This window comes from Dromaius novaehollandiae, chromosome 8, assembly GCF_036370855.1.
Source record: "Dromaius novaehollandiae isolate bDroNov1 chromosome 8, bDroNov1.hap1, whole genome shotgun sequence".
Lineage (NCBI taxonomy): Eukaryota > Metazoa > Chordata > Aves > Casuariiformes > Dromaiidae > Dromaius > Dromaius novaehollandiae.
Genome location: NC_088105.1, coordinates 35,129,732 through 35,151,029, shown reverse-complemented (window position 1 = coordinate 35,151,029; position 21,298 = coordinate 35,129,732). Strand labels below are relative to the sequence as shown.

At 36.4% G+C, this 21,298-nt stretch overlaps 1 protein-coding gene across 1 annotated transcript in view; it reads left to right on the top strand.

Annotated features, from left to right (window-relative positions):
• The window catches only part of FAF1 (Fas associated factor 1), a 177,499-nt gene that overhangs the window by 28,844 nt on the left and 127,357 nt on the right, over window positions 1-21,298 (top strand). Inside the window, exons 3-6 of the mRNA XM_064516191.1 lie at window positions 9,004-9,050; window positions 11,911-12,119; window positions 15,513-15,604; window positions 15,964-16,052. Of these exons, the coding sequence (XP_064372261.1) occupies window positions 9,004-9,050; window positions 11,911-12,119; window positions 15,513-15,604; window positions 15,964-16,052 (437 nt within the window). The remainder of the gene's footprint in view (window positions 1-9,003; window positions 9,051-11,910; window positions 12,120-15,512; window positions 15,605-15,963; window positions 16,053-21,298) is intronic.

Genomic DNA, 21,298 nt, shown 5'->3' with positions numbered 1-21,298 from the left:
TGCATGTGATAACGTTACTGTAGTGATATGCATGCATTACCCACCTTGCTTTACATCTTGCAAACATGTATTTTCAGCGGTTTGTACTGGCAAATTCTATGCTGAATGTCCTGAAACATTCAAATTTAAAAGCAAATTTCTTGAACTTATTAGTAGTTAAGTGATGGGTAATTGATGTTTTAAATTGTCCTGAAAGTTTGTGATATATTACTGTGTGACTAGTTGAACTGAAAATTGCATACATTTTATAAACGTGTGTTTGACAAGTGATTAGCGTGTCTCGGAATCAGGCTGGGAATGTATGAGTGGGAGAAAAATGAAGTAAATTATTTAAATTGAGCAGCAGCATCTGTGTAGATACTGTATCTTAGCAAAGAAGCCAGGAATCATCCAGACCCATCAGTCTGAACTTTACTTTCAGAACAGAGTACTCTAAAAATGGATTTATTTATACTGTTGAATGTGTTAACACTTCTGTCCTAGTTTTATTTAAATAAACTATCTTTAGCTGTGCTGGAAGACCTGGGTTCCTGCAGTGCTGGTCGTGTAGCATAGGCTATCATTAGGTGTGAGAAAAAATATTGTGAGACAAACTGTAGATTGCTTTTCTGCGCTGAATTTTCCAGTTTCCAAGCTTTTAAGCTAAATCTTGCAGAGCCATTCTTTATTACTGACAGGTTATTAGGCAGTGTGTTGACTACAGTTAGGGTAATTTGGAAACTGTTGCATGAGATGTGTTATTATACCTCTTGAGTAAAAGGGACCTTAGTCTGTGCATGGTATTCCTGGAGCATTTTGAATTATCTTGTGTCCTGAGGTGTTATCCCTGTCCTGTCTTTTTGAAAAAGCTTTCTTGAAAGCTAGTATGACATGCAATGAGTGTTTTTTTTGTCTTTGTTTTGTTTTTTTAAAGCTGGATAGAAAGTATCTTGTCCTGGGGTAGCTGTGTGTGACCCATGCATTTTAGTGTTGTCATTCACATTTACATAAAGTAATTAGGAGAGGAGAGAAATGTGGGAGTTCAGTACCTGGATAGTTTTTGAGACATAACCTTTGTTTTATTTGTGTTTCCTGCTGTCAATTTTTGAGGAAGAACAAGATGTGTTTTTATATCAAGCACAAGCATTCATTTCTGCCAACCTGGAGGGTGAAGCAGCGTCAATGTAAAAAGTTGTTACATTAATCACTAGGGCCAAGATACATGTATCTATATATGCCCTAAAGTAGTAGCTGCATCACAGTCTACTCTTCTGCCTTTCTATATGAATGAGTTTTGAGTAGATAGTTCTGAGCAGATTCTTTTCGTTTATTCCTGCTGAAATCCAAGTTTGATCTTGGATAGATATGGATCAGTAAGCTTCTTATAAGTATGTCCATGTTATTTTTTTTCATGACATTATAAAAATACATCCAATTAGGATATTTATTTAATTTATTATTGAGGTTGCACTCTGTGGAGTTACACAGTGATGATATAAAATTAAAGAACTGTGCAAAGTGTACAACCTGGATTATAAAAGTATATCTAACTGTTGAAAGGCTTCCTAATGCATTCGGCATGTTGTAGGAGCTACAGGAAAAAAAATTTGTTGAGCGCTAATTGTAAACTATTTCAATGCGTGCACCCTTGCTGATGAAGTGAATCAGCTGTAGGAAAAAAATTCATGTGGCATTTTTGATGAAATGTTAATTTTTTGCTTTATTAGCAATTCTATTGTTTTGCAGCTTTTCATGAAGTGTATTTGTTGTAAAGAAAGCAAGCTGAAATAAAGCAGAATGCATAGAAGACATTTCATTGTAGTTCAATTACAGCTTTTGGTTAAATTTTAACCACAATGGGGACAAATGTTGGCATTCTGTAAAAACTTTGTGGGTGTAACTTCACGTCTAGCACTTGGAAGTACTTTGAGACTTGAGAAGCTGGGGAAATGCCAGCAAGTATAACAAGCTACAGGAAAAAGCTGACTCGCTTCTTTGCCTTGTAAATCCTGCCAAAGATAATAAAGGTAGAGGTTGCTTCTGTTAGTTTACTACTGGGGCACAATTAGTAATTTTTTATTTAAATATTATTGCGTTCATTTTAAAATTTACAGTGAATAATACTTTTTATAACTTGTGACAGTCATTACTTGTTAAAATAGTGGTTTTAAAATATCTGTTCATAGGTCTAGTATGTAGGAAGATGGTAGCGTATCTTGCTTGGAACAGTCTCTGGTCTAAAATAGCTGGTATTTCTGCAGAATGTTTAATGAAATTTCACATTTAGAATTAACACATCACAGACTTGTCTGTAACAGTTAAGATTCGATCGTTTCATAAATGAAAAATCGTGTTCCTCTACTTCAGAATCTCATAATACAGTCTCAATGTCTTGGTGCAGGAAAGAGTGATTGTATTATGGCAAATTTTAGTAAACCTTTATTTTATTAATCTCAATTGATTGAATTATTTGACTAATACTTGCAGTAAGGTCTTTTATTTATTTATTTATTTTTTGTCAGTCAGTCAGCAAAACATCTTCCGCTGTTCATTCCCCGAGTTTCCCCTTTTTCATTGTTATAATATGATCAGAGGAAAAGTCCATGCACACCCTGCAGTACTTCTATCTAGTTTCCTGAAATCATGCTATTGGCATGTCAGAACAAATGTTTTGACATATCTGGCATTACCTGTTAAAACATAGCAATGCTAGTATCAGTTCTGTTGAAAATACAAGCCCAAATTAATACTTGCCAAATAGAAAGAGTAAAGTATTAGTGGAGCATAATTTCAAAATATTTACCATTTTTGCTGGAATATGTAAATATAGCAGGACATTGTGAGTTAGTTTCCTTGTAAGAAATACTTCTGTGTTCCAAAGGAACTGATAAATCTCCACACTTCTACTGTTTTGCTTTACTGTTGTATATAAAAGTATATTCCTTTGTCACTCAGGTTTATAGTTTGGAAGCAATTTAAAATTCAGATTCACTTTTTGGTCCCTTCATGCATGTGTTGTCTCACTAGTGCTTTTCTTCTATCCCTAGTCCTTTAATTAGTTTTTTGCTCTCTGGGCAACATTTTTACAGGTTTTTTTTGGTTGTTTTTTAGGTTTCCCATTGTACAAAGAATTTGTAGTTTTATCATCTGTGTATCTTGTTTGAATACAAAATAGAATAATGGGTTTTTAAATCTTTGGGTTAGTTGATATAATTTATCATGTGAAAGCAATGAAATCAAAATAAAAATATTGCATTTCAAGGAGCATGTCACATTTAACCCAAATTAAGACTAGAATTAATTGCAGTGGAATTTCTTGTTTAAACAGAATAGTATAAATGACCTTTTCAGTGCTGTGGAAATGCATTATAAAATGCAAAAGATAATAAATAACTTCTCACATGTATACGAGACTGCCTTGTGACAACCTCTTAGTATATTTAATTGCCCTTCTTAGCTATTAAAAAAAATCATGTTTTGTTTGCCTAAATTCAGCAAGGAAAATCTTGATAGATCCTTAATTTAGTTGGACTAATAACACACAGGAATACTCATTGGTATTTCCAAAAGTAACAGTTACCAATTTTCCTTCTACAAAACTCAAAACACAGTACATCTGTCTTGCATGCCGTGTCTTGCCTGTCCCTTTTTTCCCCTCTATGAAGAGATTTTCATATGTATGTTTTGGTGGATATTTACTTGTGTAATCAGAATGAGAAATAAATAAATAAAAGATTAAATGCTGAAAGAGTAAGTCAAATATTAAGATAGGTTTCTATTTGTTTTGTGGCGTGAAATAAAAAAAATAAACCAAGAACTCTTTGCTATATCTAAAAGCATAGCCCAGAAAGCTGCTAGTACTGCTTCCTCTAAGGTAGTTGAAAAGTTGTCTTTATTTCAGCTAATGTAGAAAGCAGCGTGGGGTAAACTTTGAATTTGTGATTTGAGAGAAATTGTTTTTATATCAGGGAGATGTTATACATGTAATAGGAAGAAAAGACAAAATGAGCATGAAAAGCCGCAAAGTGCAGATCTTTGGTTCTTCAGCTTACCAGATATTTCAAACCAAATTTAAGATCTGAATTGTAGCATTTGGGGAAGAATATAGGAACTGTAGCAATGTGTATGAATGCAGCTCGAGGACATTGAAAAATCCTTCTCTTGGCATGTGGACTTGCTCTGTGAACAAGTTTCGTGAATTTTGAACCATTTGTGACAGTTTTCTGTGGGTTTTGAACCATTCTGAATGACAGTTCATGTATATAGGCTTTGGGTTATTAGTCTGTTCTTGCCGCTCAATAGCAATTGCTAATACCACTTGTAAGAAGCCTTTGGTGGTAAAATCTAGGGCCATCTTCTAAGTGAGCTGTAAATGGTTTCCCTCATGCAAGATGTCCAAGCTGCTCCCTGAGGAGAATCCATAATTCCTACCTGTTAGACTGCAACTCGATTGCTGCTGGTTTTGCTTGGGTGGAGGTTTGAACGCAGGAAGATTTAAAAGGTCTACATCTACGGCAGGGTGTCAGCCAAACTCACTAATCTATTTCAGTTAATATTGCCTTGGGGAAAAGCTTTACATTTCACAGTCTGCTTCACAATGTTCTTTAATCTCTTAGCTAATCCTAGCACGTCTGTAGAATACCACAGAACTTCTGGGTTGCCCAAATTTCTTATGTATTTGGTAGCCTTTTTTTATGCTATCACTTCATTCTTTCCTGTGTTTGCAGGAAAGAGCTCTAGCATTACAGATGCAAAAATATCTTGAATTTAATATATTTTGATACTGTAATTTGGAAGCTTGCTGCTATGAAACAAAGAAAAGTGTTGTTACTTGGGACCTTCATAGCTGGCGCTCATCAATCCAGTAGCATATCTTACTCCTGTCTTCCCACTCCCTAAAATGAGCAGCATTGTAAGTAATATGTATTGATGTAACCTATAATCATAGATGGTGATGGAGTCATAGAATAACTTAGGTTGGAAGTTACTTCTGCACATCAGTCTACTCCGAAGCAGGTCCAATTAGATCAGGTTGTGCATGGCCCTGTTATTAAATAAACAATTTAAATTTTTGAATGTATGACTGGAATCTCAAAACAAAATGTATAAATAAGGAATAACTAAATTTGGCTCATAATTTCCTGAAATAAGTAGCAGGCCTGATAGTTGTTTCAGTAAACGATTACTTTCTCACTTCCATTTATCTGTTCCAAGTTTGAACAGTGTTACGGTAGAGTTTGTATGTGGGTAGCATTCAGGCACACCTTAGATTCTTGGCTTTGTGAAAAATTGTATAAAAACCCTGTCATTTTCCATTTTGGTGAGCTTAACTCTTTAAATAACATTAGCGTTAAAATAGACAAAATGCCCATTGCAGTAGTGGTACCTGCTGTCGGCTGTGGGCACTGGTGTGGAGATGCGCAGAAGGCAAGAACAGAGTAAGCCTGTAGTGCTGCTTCTCTGAGCAACAGCTTATTGGAAACTAAAGAAATTTTTGGAGCCAGGCATGGTATCTTTATATTTAATAGTCCATGAATAGATTTACTACACCTGTTATTAAAATTGTTTCAAGGGAAGTTCATCTTTGTAATTGCTGTATATTAGTAACACAGGCTGCCTTCGATGATAAAATGATCCCTGTTTGGAAGGACAAAAAACTTAATGTCTTTGAATGTTTGCTTAACCATGAAGACTTAATCCTCTCTCGAAGAAGCCTGACTTTGGGGAAGAACAGTCTGGAACAACTCTTTCCTTAATAAGTTTGTGTTTTTTTTGTTTTTTTTTGTTTTTTTTTTGTTTTTTGGTCACAATCTTCCTGCTGTGGAATCAAGTGGATAGTTGTTGCTTTTTCTTATTTTCTTTGCAGATTGTACTTATAGATGTCTTGCAGAAACATAAATATTTAATATCTGTGCGATATCTACATGTGCACTGCTACCATTTGTCATCTACATAATTTTAGTCTTTGTGTTTACCAGTGTCCAGTCTCTTTATTGTATGGTTAATAGAGATCTTTCCATCAAAAAACCCAATAATGCTGCTGCTATTTTTTCTTATTCCTGTGCCCCTCAAATGTCACCAAGGTCACAAAACTGGGGATTTGAACAAGTGAGTTATTCAGTTTTAAAGAAAATAGCTTGGAGCCTCTATCGTGTTTAGGCTTAGAGAAAGCTTGAACTGATTTAATCCTCTGAGTGTTTTTTTTGTTTTTCCTTTGAGAAATAAGCTTTAACAGAAAAAGTATGGAAATGCCATGCCATGCTGTATTTCCTCACTGTTGAAGCAGCTAATTTTACTCAGAGTAAAGAGAATTCCACTGTGTCAGCTGAGCGTAGTGGGTGTTAGTCCTGTGGTACAAAAATCTGTATTTGCTCTCTGATTCCTACAGATGCCAAATAAAGGATATTTTTGCCTTTCATCAGTAAAACCAGGTTTATCTGTTGATTGACAGGAATGAAATGCATGTTGCTGAACAGCACTGGGGGGCGTGGGTGTGGGAAAGAAACCCAAACCACCCCCCTAAACGACCACAGACTTCCCACTTTTTCCTGGAGGTTTATTAGATGAATGTGATCAAGAGCTATATAACTGCAAAAACCACAATAATGATAAACAAGACACACTGTTAAAAAGAAACCACCATGCAGGGTGGATAAATTAATTTATAAAAGTGTTCTAGTAGGAAACTTTGTTTTCAGTGTGACTTGATGGGTAGTTGCTTTAGCTTACAGGTATCTGCAAGCCTTTTGCTTGCCTGCCTTTTCTGATGTTATTTATATAATATTTGTTTCCAAATGCATGATACATCTTATTACAACATCATAGTTATTTAACTGAATTCAACAGCTATAACTTTTTTGTCTTTATATAACATTATTAATAGAAATTATAGAAACTTAAGATTATTTATTCAGAGAAAAAGAAAGGATAGCAATGAAAACTTGATTTATTCGCTTCCTGTGTTTATTAGGTGTTTGTTTAAGCTGCATTTTTTTGAATGTGAATTTCTAAAAATCACATTGCTAGATAATGATTGTCCATAGTTCAGTTGCAGTCTTTGACTTCCTCTTCCTGGAGTGCCAGCAATCTGTGCACTTCCAAATTGCAGCTGCCTCTTCCTCACCTAGCACCAGGCACTCACTTGCCAGCCGTGCTGGCCAACAGCTCAGGTATATTTGACATATGAGAATGGCTACTAGCGATAATAGAAGTTGTGGCATTAGAAATGCATGAATTGCTGGTGGTACAGCAGAAAATGGGGATTAGTGGCTTGCTAGAAACTCTCTTTGACCGCACCCTCAAGCCTAACAAATATGTGGCTGTGGAAAACGGTAGTGATCATAAAGACCATAAAAGCCTGGAAACAGAATTAGTCTTCAGAGTACCATTTCTTTTTCCTCTGAATTTGCTGAATTCTTTCCCATTCCTTGTCTAGTTCCAGCCAGTGCTATTCCACTTGATCTGCCCAGTGCTGGGACATGTTTAAAAGTCTGAAGTTAGGAAGGTTCTGACATCTTTACTCCTGTATCTTCTAACAATAATCAGAACGAAGCTTAAACTGCTCAGTAATAAAATGTGCAAGTCCTCTTTGCCAGCTCACACGGTATTACTTTCAGTGCACCTAAAATATGAAAAATCCTAGCGTTGAGGTGTCTTAAAAACGTATTTTTTGTGATGTAGAGCAGTCAGAGCATATCTTCCAAATACTGTTGAAAAGAGTCTTATTAGGATTTTGCCAGTGATGTTTTTCCCTCTTTTTGGTGTATATATAATTTCTAAGTTTGTAAAAAAAAAAAAAAAAAAAAAAAAAAAAAAAAAAAAACAACCCCCCCCCCCCCAAAAAAAAACTTCTACAGCACCAGATGTGTTGGGAATGCATTGAAACTTTTTGCAACTTAGAATGGACCAATGCTATATTAGGATGAGAAGATGAGTGCCAGAAGTGGGTTCTGAGATCGAAATTGTAGCATGTTGTGCCTGTTCCAAACATTAAGCATTTCAGTATGAGATAGAGTTTATCATGATATTTTAATACGCGATACTTCTGTGTTATACATATTCAGCTTCTGGTGATTAAAAGAAGAAAACCAAAAATGAATCATAGTGTGACCAAGAGCCCTGGTGATAGGTGTTTAAAGCCTTTATTAGTATGACATTTTTATTTATGTGTGTTTTTTTAAATAATTATTATGTTGAACTTAAGAAACAAATACGGTTAAAAAAATTGAGAAAAATTTGTGAAAATTTAAAATCTAGTTGTGATACTGTGCTGTAGATCTGCAGAGAGATTTAGTCAGAACACCTCTAAAAATGAGTGAAAATGGATGTAAAATGAGCTTCTGGGACACGTTCTCAATCTTACTCACTTACCAGATCTGCAATTGCAGTTTCTTGGGAAGCGTGGTTAAGTAGCCTCAACCGTATTTCCAAATGAAGGATTTTCTTTTTTCAGGTGGGGTCCAAATAGAATTATCTACATTTGAGGCTTCAAATGTTCTGAAATTTTATTGTCATTTAAATAAGAACATACATGTGCCAGCTGTAGCTTCAAATAAGAGATGGCATAAGAGACCAGCCAGGCCTGCACCTCTGCTTGAGTAGTATTTTGCTTATTTTGATAATCTGAATGGAGTGAGATGATACTTACCTGCATAAACCTGTCTGGCTTGTCTGTGCGCTGTTAGCCTGATGGGTCTGAAAGCAGCATGCTTACTATATGTACATACCAAGTGTACAGAGTGTTAGATTTTTTTTGAACATGGACTGTGTAGTTTATTCTCATTCATTCTTCCCGCAAAGTCCGTGGTGCACACATAGAAGTCCAAGCTTTGGCTCAAGTTCATTTTCACTTAGATGTACTTCTTATTTTAGGAAGATATCATTTACCACTAATATTTGTTGAATAGAGAACATCTTATGGCATATTTTAAAGCAAATTAATAACTTTTTAAAACATATTATAGAAGTTCTGATTTATTTTTGTTGCTTGGAATACCTGACTAAAAATTTATTTTCTCTTTTCAGGCAGCTATAAATGGTGTAATACCACAAGAAAATGGCATTCTGCAAAGGTAAGCACAGAAGGTTGGAGTAGTACCTGCACAGAATGATGCCATGTAATAGTTTTTGTTCCTGAATCCTAAGATGATGATGTAATTCTCCTTTCTGAACAGTTTCTAGAGCCACAAATTCATTTCCTGGCAAACCTGATTTAACATTCAAATTTTTCCTTAAGGATTGAGGTTCAGCTTGAACACCTATTCAAATTAGTCAATTTTTACTTTGAATTCAGTGATTATTGGATCGTTCTATAAAGGACTGTCTCTTTAAGTCTGAATTTTGGTATGCTCCCTTGGAAGTGAGGACTTGTTTTTTCTGCACGGATCTAAAAATTTGCAAGGCATTTTTTGTAACAGTATGTAGATTCACAGATGTGCCTGGCTAAGGATTTTCTTTTTTCTTAAGCATTTTAAAAAGTATTGCAATTACACACACATGCGCACACACATACCTGCCCACCACCGCCCAGGATCAAAAAGAGTTCTGGTGGATTTTTAGGGAATTACAGGCAGCATATACTGTGTCAGCATATACTGTGTCAGATAAAATAAAGTTACTCCCTTCCTTCCAAATGTAGCTTCACTGATTTTATTTCAACTTCTGTATTAAATTTTGGCTTGTATACTGATGCCTGGATATTTTGAAGTCACTGAAGCATGATCTCCCAAGTGCAGACGAGGCAATTGAAAACAGCAGAACAGGAATTCAGCTACTTGGGAAAGATAATAAAACAGTGTTTAAAATTTTGTTTAAAAAATACTCAATGTATTATTTTCAAAATGGAAGAAGATACATAATGGAGGTAAAACTGGTGTTTTTGCATCTATGTCAATACTCATTAAAATTATCATTAAATAGTCAGTGTTTTATTCAGGATAAAACATCATTTACTCAGTAAAGTTGCTGGATTTTTATGAACAGTAAGGCTGACATAGTCCAGCTGAGATCAGATCTCTGCTGTGTTGGGCACTGTTTCTACCTATGTTTATAAGTCCCCACCCCATGGCATTTATAAATACCAGAAAGTTTGGAACAGTTTTGGTGGGAGGGAGGAGTTGGGGTGTAGCTATATCTGGAAGAGGTTTTTAAGGAAGCCCAGAAGACCGAGAAGCCTAGTTTCCGGTGGTTTTCAAATGAGGTTGACATTCAAAATCGCTGACATTCGAAATTGCTGACGTGAGGCTCTTTATGTTCTCTTAGAGATTGCCATTCAGATATATTAGAAATCTTCTGTAATGGAATTCAAATAGAATTAATACAACCAGACTTGAAGGAAGTTCAAATGTTGAACAGAAAAATACCTTTTATTTTATAATTCAGTTGCATTTTTAGAAAAAGCCATTCCTGAGAATTGGGTCATTCTTTGCTTCTTAGCTCTGTTAATGGAACTGTTGTAGTAGTTTTAATTCATAGTTGGATGTGAGATCTTTTTTAAAAAAATAACATTACTCAGTATTTATACTTTTCTAAAAGTCTGAAAGCAAGACTGCTTCCTGTACTCTTTATGTACATGATATATACAGGATTAACTCTGAAGTTGAGAGTTTTCGTAGCTGAGAATTTGTCCTTTTGAGCCTGCTGACTTGAGAAGGCAAGGAGTCCCTTTGTGCTACAGACGGAACAATTTTTTTTTTGAATGTGGGAGGCACAACGATGGGACTTGCACTAGATTTGTATAATTTCTGCTCTTTTGTGTCCTGGGTGCCAGCCACATTTATGCTTTTGTAAGCTCAGGCCTCCTCTAGATGATAGCTTTAACTTGTATAAGAAGCATTTGCGTTGAGAGATCTGCTAGTGTCCCTTTAAGAAGGGAAATATGCATTTTCAAATAAGTTCTGTTTAAGCGTGGAAATGGTCAAGTTAAGTTTCAGCACATTCTAAATTATTCTTTGCTCGGGTTCCATTTTTTCAGTGCATACTTTTTGTTAACTTGCATCATCGTGATTTCCTGTAGCTGCCTAAGACAGATATCTTCTAAATAGAGAGTATCATCTTCGTGTTAAGAACATCTGCAAGGCAAAGCTCTAGGCATATGCTAGGAAGTCTCTTGCCTTCAAAAGCTAATTTTAGTATATCATAGTTTTCTTTGGCCTGGAGTAATGTTCTTTAAATTTCTTCGTGTTACATTGGTTTCTGTGTGCATCTTGTGGAGAGGCTCACTGAGGAGGATGAAGTACTTCTGTGTAATGGGAGTTTCCTCAAATTATTTTGATCGGTAGTGCTGTGTGTACCCTTGATATGGATACTTCCTTATCTGAATGACAAGGAGGCTTGAAGAATTTTGAACTCGAAGACAAGCTAGAATTCAGCATTATATTATTATTGTGCTTCTAGATATTAGTTTCAACATATTAGCTTCATTTATTTCCATTAATTATATAACTATCATATCTGGCTTATTTTTCAATAATTTGAAATTAGACTTGGAATTATTTTTTTATGCTTCATTTCTGATTTTCATTTTTATATGATACTAGCGTGATGATGTAGAAAACCAACGGTTGCCACGGTACCTTCTAAATTTTTATATGGTCATAGCATTCCTGGAACAGGGAACAAAGCTTAGCTTCTTCACCAGATAATTCTGATATTAATTGAACTTTAAACCGAGATAATGGCTTGAAAGCCCGTTTGTCATCTAGGATGTTCTCCTATAGCACTTCTGAGTCAGTGAAATACTGATGTTGTTGATATGAAAGTTAATTTCAGGTTATTGGTAAGCCAATATTTTCAGATGTGGAAATGTAGTTGATTCAAGAGGCATATGCTGATGACCATAACAAGTGAATAATACTGTTCATTTTCCTTTGCTGACCTTTATTTAAACAGATAATCTGTTGTGTGTAAACCTTCTTATCATATATCTTTCAGTGAGTATGGTGGAGAGACTTTACAAGGACCAGCATTTGGCCCCACAAGTCATTCTACAGCAGCTTCTTCTACTCCCTCCTCATCCTCAGCATTTCGCCATGTAGTGCCATCTAGACAAATAGTGGAAAGACAACCTCGAATGCTTGACTTCAGGGTTGAGTACAGAGACAGAAATGTGGATGTAGTACTTGAAGACAGCTCCACAGTTGGTAAGGATTTGTAAAAATGAAATGGAAACTGTTGTGGTAAAATTATTAGAACAAAACCCAACAAAAACCTCAAAAACTACAGGCCTCAAAAAAAAAAAAAATCAAAAAAATCCCCCCACAAAACCCAGCCACCACAGATACTAACCATTTACAAATCTCTTTGCAGCTTTAAAAACCCCAGAACCTCACTAATCCATTGTAAAGGATCTACCACAAATTATTTTGAAATCTAGTGGTCTTTTGGCTTTGTTTAAGAAACAAAATTGAGAGTACTGATTAAATCGAGATGTGAAAGTGTAATTAGGGTTAGGATTAATGTGGATGCAGTCTACTGCATCTGAGATGATCTTGACATTTCAAATGTGTATAGCATCATCTCTTTCTGTGTAGGATTAGTGACAAGATTCAGAGGGATTCTCTCCGGTGTGAAACTCATCATTGCATTCTTCTTTTTCTAATTTTTATTTGACCCTTCTGGGAAAATTAAGATTCCTTTTATGTGATTTTTCACTCTCTTCATCCTAAAGCTGATGTATTTTGTAACAGTATGTTAGAAGTACAGTATTGTTTGTGTTGCAGAGTATATTATTTTTGACATTTCCCAAACAGTGAGTTACTGTTTTTCTCTAGTAAACTAAAATTATTTATTTTTTGAAGTCACTATACAAATCAAAAACAAGGAACTAAATGAAGCAATAGTGAATTACAAAAACTGCTGAGCTGCAGACTTACGTCTGTGATGAACTCTTCAAATTGAAACATTTGATCCTTAATCAAGTGGTCTTAGTGTTTTATCTGGTATTGAATGGTGCCACCTCGTGGTGATTGTTTTGAATTCTTGATTAGTAGTCCACTTTTTCCAATGCACTGCACTTCATTATATCAGTGCAAAGGGGATATAAAAGTCTGACCAAATCAGAATTTTGCACCTATGCATTTTTTCTTTTTTTCTTACTGACTTCTTGCAGGTATTAACGATTAAGCTATAAGGCACGAGACAGTTGGTAGAGCTCTTTTTTGTCTGTTTCTTGGCATGTGGAGGTTGAGGGTAATCTTGGCTGCATTAACTGGGAGATTGCAGTTTTTAACGTCCTGAGAGATGTGAGCAAGGCAAACAGTAAAATTTCAGTCCTGGACTTCAGGACAGCAGATTTTAGCTTGTTCAGGGATCTACTTGGCAGTATCCCGTGGGAGACTGCCCTGGGGGGTAAAGGGGCCAAGGAGAGCTGGTTGATCTTCAAGGGACAACCTCTGCAAGGCAGAAGAACAGTCCAGTCCAACATGCCGGAAGAGGAGCAAGCATGGCAGAAGGACAGCATGGAAGAACAGAGAACTTTTGACTAAGTTAAATGCAAAAAGAAAGTACACAAAAAGTCGAAGTAAGGATGGGCTACCCAAGAGGAATACAGAGACGTTGCCAGAGCATGCAGCCTTGGAGTTAGGATGACCAAAGCTCAGGTGGAGTGGAAACTAGTGAGGGGTAGGAAGGGCTTTGGTGTGTAAATCAGCATTAAAAGAAAGACTAAGGAAAATGTGAGCCTGTTGCTCGACAGCAACTGCTGAACCTCAGTCCCTGGGAGGATTATGGAGAAAATACTCCTGAAAGCCCCTTAGCAGCACGGAAAGGAAAAGAAGGTGATTGGGAACAGCCAGCATGGATTTGCCAAGGCCAAATCATGCCTAAGCAACTGAATTGCCTTTTATGATGTGGACAAGGCTCTGCGGAGAAAGGGAGAACTGTGGATGTTGTTTACTTTTACTTTAGCAAGGCCTTTGACACAGTCTCCTCTAGTATTTTTATAGCCAAAATTGTTGAGATGAGATGAGAGCTAGATGAGTGGAGTTAAAAGATAGGTAGATAACTGACTGGACTGCCGGGCTCAAAGTCCAGCTGATGAGCAGTTACTAGTGTAGCGATGTCCTTCAGCGGTCCACTTTGGGGCCAGTGTTGCTTAATGTCTTTATTAAAAATGTGATGCTGAGAGGGAGAGCACTTTTGGTAAGTTCACAGACAACACTAAATCAGAGAAAATGTATCCTGGAGGGAGGAGTTGCTATTTACAGGGACTTGGACAGGCTGGGGAAATAGGCTGAGAGGAACCTCATGAAATTCAACAAAAGCAGATGTAAAGCCTTGCATCTGGAATTGGATAACCTCATGTTATCCTGTGTGATAACTGGCTGGGGGCTGACAGCTGGAAAGCAGCTCTGCAGAAAAGCTGCACACCCTGTGTGATAACTGGCTGGGGGTTGACAGCTAGAGAGCAGCTCTGCAGAAAAGCTGCACACCCTTGCAGTGAAGAAGGCTAGCCACACCTGGGATATATTAGCAGGAGTGTAGCCAGCTGATCAGGGAAGTAATTATTCCCTTCTATTCAGCAATTGTGAGACTGCATCTGGAGCACGGTGTCCAATTTTGAACTCCCCAGTACAAGAAAAATATTGACATACTGGAGCAAGTCCAGCAGAGGCCACCAAGATAGTCCTGGGACTGGAGCACATGGTAACATATGAGAAAAGGCTGAGAGAATGGGATTAGTTTAGCCTGGAAAAAAGAAAAGCTGAGGGGAGACTTTATTGCTGTCTACAACTACCTGATGGGAGGACACAGAAGATGGAGCCAAACTCTGCTCAGAGGTGCATAATAGTAAGATGAGAGGCAATTTGGAATGTGGAAATTCTGATTAGATACAAGTTGTTACTACTTATTAGTATTTATATTGTGAAGGGTGGTCAAGTACTAGAACAGGCTGGCTAGAAAAGTTGTTGAACCTCCATTCTTAGAGAGGTTCAAGATTTGACTGGACGAGTCTTTGGGTAACCTGACCTAATTAGACCTTTGAGCTGTGGGGTGGGTCTAGATGATATCTTGAGGTCAGGAGGTGATCTCCAGCTTAAATTATTTTATGATTCTAACAATTACAGGGACAAGGAGAGTGTCAAAATGTCTAAAACACTGGAAAAACTTTTAGAGCAGTCAAGTTGTATAAACACTCAAGCTCTGTGTGTCAGGACTATGATAATGAAATTGGGTGTCAAAAATACACACCCCATTTATTGCTGTCAAAATGCATTGCTTCGGATAGCGCTTATCTGCAAATGTGTGGAACTAGCATGCACGGTGTAGGACTATTCAAATATATTCAGTATCCAGGTTGTCAAATCCTCATGTGGCTGTATATAAAAATACATGTTCTATGTGATTTTTAGCGTCATTTGTTCTTTACTATTTGAAGTATGTGTTGCTAGGGTCACTAAACTAAAACTGGTTTTCATTATAATTTTTTTTTTGCTCTTGTTTTTAACTGTAATCCTGTACTCTTTGAAATAAGGTGGTAAATGTTTGTATTTTTATATGTGGTTTTCTTGATATTTCCTTTGTTTTCTCTTCAGGAGAGATAAAACATATTCTAGAAAACGAACTTCAGATTCCTGCATCTAAAATGCTGTTAAAAGGGTGGAAGACTGGAGATGTAGATGATAGTGTAAGTTTTCAGCTGTGTTTTCAGTTAACCGGTTTCAGTGTTTCAAACTGAACATCTGTGGGTGAGGATTACAACACAAGAATTGCGAGTTTCTAACAGTGTTAGATATCTTGGATGAAAGTAATACAAGAAGCTCAGACTAAAACATTGCAAAAAAAAAAGGGAAATCACTTTTGTTAGTATTATTTTTATATATGACATTGCACACCTACAAGCAGGATGTTACTAAATTAACAGTAAGTGTATCTTGAAAGAAAATATTTTTGTATTGTAAGTAACTTAATAATTAAAAGCAATAAACTGTAATATGTAAAAATCAACAAATGTTCTATATTTATAATGATTTTTTTTTCCCTCAGACTGTTTTAAAAACTCTACACTTGCCAAAAAATAATAGTCTTTATGTTCTAACACCTGACCTGCCTCCTCCTTCTTCGAGTCATTCTGGGTAAGTCTTTTGGCCATAAATTCTATTGTATTTTGTGTGTGTGTGTGTGTGTGTGTGTGTGTGTGTGTGTGGTTTTTGTATGAAGCTGCATGTATCCTTACAGGAACCTGCACTCAGTAAATACAAAACACTTTCACTGCTCTAAGATATACCAATATAAGTGTTGAGATTAACAAACCTCAACACCCAATTGTTGAAAAGAACATTATTAAGAAAAATTCTTTAAAACCTTTGTGTGGTACTTTTACTCCTTGGGCACAAATGTACTCCCTAGACACGAATTATTGCATAATTAATGTGGAAATTAAAGCTGGCCTTCCGTATCTTATTGTATTATATTGGTTCATTTAACATAAATGTATTATAATAATTGTAATGTATATGTACATTACCATAATAAATAATGTATATGTACATTGCAAAAATTAATAATAATGTAATGAAACATGTACAAATTGTTACCAACATATCAGAATTTTCTTTCCAAAGTGTTTATTACATTATGTTTTCATATTTTCTTGGACTTTTTAAATGTAGGTAGGTATGCTGAGTAATTAATTTCCTTTAATTGAGTAGGATATCTTTATTACTGATTTAAATACTCAAAAACTAACAGTAAGTGTTCATATGTCAGTGAATATGGCTAAATTTCGAAAATGAAATGTTATTTTCTCAAAAATAGAATCCTCACTGTCACAAATTAATATCTGATTCCTTTGCTTTCATTACTATGGCTTGTTTTCTCTCCTGTCCTTCCCCTTCTCAAAGGTAGAACTGTGTTCCTACCAGTAAAACACTAATAATATTACTTAACCACTAGGGGGGGCACAGTAATTGAGTCTAAAAGAGTAGTTGCATCCCTAAAAAGTGAAGCAAGCAGGAAGGTTTGAATTTTGAACTCGCTAAGTTGCATAATCATTAGACTGGATTGCTTTCCAGTTGTCTGAAGAGGGAATTATTTTTCTGCTATTGTATTTGGATAGTAAAGTATTCTACAAATGCAGTTCTATTACTGATGAAAGAAATTCTTTGACAGTCACTAGAAATAAATAGCATTTCCTAATGACTACAGCTACTCCAGATATTACTAAAGGTAACGTGTACGCATGTATATTCTGTAGAGGAGATGAAGATTCTGTTTTGAAATGAGAAAGACAGAAGCATTAGGAGAGGGAATAGTGGTAACGGAGCAGAGGAGGCAGAGTGATACTGAGCTGTGCAGTGAATTGGGTGTGCACTGTACATGTTAGCAGGAGCTGTAGTTGCACGTGAGGACAATAAGCCATTTTATACAAGCACCTAATTGAACAGTGGAAATGCTGTGGACAAATACTGTAGATGCTTTTTTTTTTAAAATTCATTTTCAATTTCAAAATTTTCTATCAAGGTGTCACTTTATTTTGTAATTTGAATGTTTTCAATTCCGGAAAGAAATTTGGGTGTGAGGTGTGGGCTTTTTATTTCATCTGAATAAATCATATAACAACAACAATAAAAAAATGTTCAAAAAGAGTTCTTAGGCTTTTTTGTTGTTTGAAGAGTTTAGAAGAACTTTGTACTTCCTAGTAAAATCAAAGTGGTTGTTGCCATTACTTTACAGTTTATACTTGTTTCACAGTGGAGATTAGTTCTGGATATTTTTAACATAAATTTGGTAGCTTTGGGATAGCAAATGCTGATTAATTAGTGGCTACTTAAACAAGGATAATTTGAAGGCTAGATCATCTCCCTGAAGTCATAAATTCTAGATGAAAGGGGAGGCTTGCCTCCAATTAAAGCATCAATGCAGATCAAAACACATCTAATTGAAGCAATGTACCAAACCGAGTTACACTGTTTACTGCCTACTGTTAGGTCAGTTATTACTTAGATTAGTTTGTTACCCACAATTTTTAAAAGCATGATGCTAATGCCTATTATTAATGGATGTTAAGGAACTTTGCCTCTTACTTTGTGAGTTCATCTGTTGTTTTCTTCAAATGCCTTCTGTTTTGAACTAGAGATAAATAGTCATGATTTGATTATCTCCAGAATGTGGTATCTGAAAGGCCTGAGATTTCAGTACACGATATTTAACGTATATGCCCTTCTTATAGAGCTGTGATCAGATTGTTCATTTTAAACTCCAGCTTTGCTCCTTCTCTTGACACTGAGGGAGAACAGTTGTCTGAAGCATCATTTTCCATCTCATTGGTATCTAGGCATTGAGGTTTATTGGGACAGACTGGATGGACTTAACCCAGAACTGACCTAAGCTAGCAACGAAAGGTTACAGCAAAGTGATCCTGCAGTTTAAACAAGCAGAACTGCTAGGGTATCTTCCTTCACCAATGGCATACCTAAAGCTTGTATAGGTAATGGAAACCCAATGGCTTTCTACTGCATGCTAATCAATTGAGGTGTAAAGATGAAATTTAAACATCAGTTTAAAGGCTTGCAGACTTGCATGCTCTGCTTCCACAGTTGTAGTTGGCAAAACCATACTTACCGCTCCGCGACCTCTAGAACGGTAGCAACATGGCTGAAAGGAAACCTGATTTTGAGTGAATTCCTGCTTCAGCCCGAGAGCTGCAGTAGCTCAGCGCTCTGCCTCTGTGCTGCCAGGGATCTTGCCCTCCTCGGACATGCAGTGCTTGCAGTTCCTCCCATGCATTTTCTAGTACCCACCTCCTTTTTCCCTGCACATGCAGGCAGCATGCGCTGCCTCTGTTCTCCAGCTGACAGGCAGGGCATATTGAAGGACAGGAGGTGTCATATGCTGTAGGTGGTACTGTGATCATTGGCCAGAGGTTGGCTGAGTGGAATATAAAAATATTAGACTTGTATCACAGGTTCTTACTAAGGTGGGCCCTAATTTAGGTCTTTTTCCTCTACCCAGCTGTTGATTTTTCACCCAGTTTTTGAGACCTTTGTAAGTGTCAGATTTCCTTCAAACTAATGAGTATGTTCAGAAGTTACCGGATGGGATGGATGGGTGGAGAAAAACGTGATTTCCTTTGGAAAGCAGCCTTAAAGGGGAAGATGCCAAAGAATGTCCATCAGTTAATTGTCCAAGCTTGCACCTGCTTTGGCAGATTAGATTCCTTTCCGCTTCCCTATAGCGGCCCTTGTTGCCTCGGGTGCTTCTTGAGAGCCAGCAGCCCTGCTCAGCAAGAGGCTTGGGATGGTGCCACAGAAGGGAGCATGAGAAGGGTGGGCGGGCAAGGCTGGCCACGTCCTTAGGTCATCCTGACATTACTCCCTTTCCATCTGGCCTGTTCTGGGAGATGGTTTTAATCATGTTTTTTTTCCTTTGGTTGTCACTTTAACGGGTATCATTGGGCATTTCCTAACACTAAAAAGCTATTCGACCGAGTGCACATCTTGGATATTTTTACAAATAATATATTCTCAGCAATCGTAATTTATTTAAGAAAGGTAATAATCTGTGTGAATAGGAATTAAAAAAAAAATCTTTCGAGTAATGGGCCCATCTTTTGCTGAGCGTGTGTTTTTTAGATTGTTGCAGAGCAGTGGAGACTGTGACATGGTGTCTTGGTGTATGTTATCAACTGTAGCGGAGTGTTAATTAAGAACGATGTAACCTGCAACTCCAATTATTAGTATTGTCTGTTTAGCTGGACAGGAGCAGTGCCTTGCTTTGGTTACTTTGAAAACCTCAATAAGATTGGTAAGATTAATGTTTTATTTTCACATCTGCTCATGAGACAGTTTAAAAATCCTGAAGTTTAAAATGCAATAGAAGGTAAACAAAAGGGCTTCTGCTCATTTACATGTTAGCCAGATTTGCTAACTGATTGCTGTTTGAACCTAATCTACCATCTCCTGCTGCATTAGCTACAACAAACATTACATTTACATACTGATTTCTTATTTTGTTTTAATGTAAATAATCTGTAATTACAGTAAATTTGGACTTCTGTTGACATGAGCTTGTATAAATCTGTAAGTTTAAAATGGAAATGTTAATTACTTTGTGTCATACCTATTTATATAAAATCCTGAGATTTTTGGGTAAATCTCCTTGTCACTGAAGAAGATATTGCATAATGGGAAATAATGAATGTATTTCATAAAAACTTACAGAACTGAAATAAAAAACAGCACTTGCTGATCATTGATTAAGGATGTACTTTTGGTTTCATAGTTAAAAATATCTCTAAAATTTCAAAGAATAATGCTATTAAAAATAGTACATCAAAAGGCAAAGCATTGAGGCAGTACTTAACAATAGATACAACCAATCTATTTTATATATTAAGCGTTACAGAACAGTAGAAAACTAGTAAGACTGCAAGCTTAAAATATAATAAATATCAATATTAATACCGTCTTGCTTTAGCCTTGCATAAACTGATTGAATTGTTGCTATCCCATTAAGATGAGCATTATTTGCAGTTACATATTTTTTGGTTAAACTTGGTTCTATTGTTAATTTAGAAGAATTGTATTTTAACTGTACTGTATTGAAATATTGAGACATGCAGAGTAGCTAGTGAACAAAATCTTTCAGGACTCTGAGCTGAGCATTTTATACTGGGAGTTTAGAGAAGCAAATTTTTGCATCTTTTGTTGCCTAAAATTTAAGTTTTAAAGAAGAACATTTTTTTGGCATTTTGTAGAGTTTCATCCCCTGTTGAATCCTGGTTCATCACTGAGGTTTTTGTGCATTGTGGTAATGCTGATAACCGATGCTGTATATGTGATCCATGTGAAATCCTAAGCTGATCTGGATCTCCCTTGCTAGAAATGGTCAGTGTGTCGACTGGGCTCAGGTCACTCCTCTTTTGTCTGTGCTCAGACTTGCTTCTTTTTTGGTGTAGGCAGAGTTGTTCCTACCATGAAATTTTTAGGCACCAACCTATCATTGACTTCCCTTGTCTTCTGTGTTAAATGCTGAATGTGTAATCATTCAGCTGAGGAAAGAAATGTAATGGTAATGTGCAGCCTACCTGCAAGTGCTTTTGGAAGCTAGGATTTGCAGTAGGGGGACATGGTGCTGATGAGAGTTGCCTACTTTAATCCTGTTTCTAGAATTTGCCCCCCACTCCCATTAATTAAACCTTGGATAAATTAAATTCTGTTAGTACTTATGGCAAAAAGTCTTTGTCAACTTTGATGGGACTTAGTTTTCCCTACCCTTTCCCACCTTTTTTGTACAGCTATTTCATTTGGAAGACTGTAGTTCACTGATAACAGTTGCAGGAAGATGAAACTGCTCAAACACTGGAGCCAAAATTTTAGAA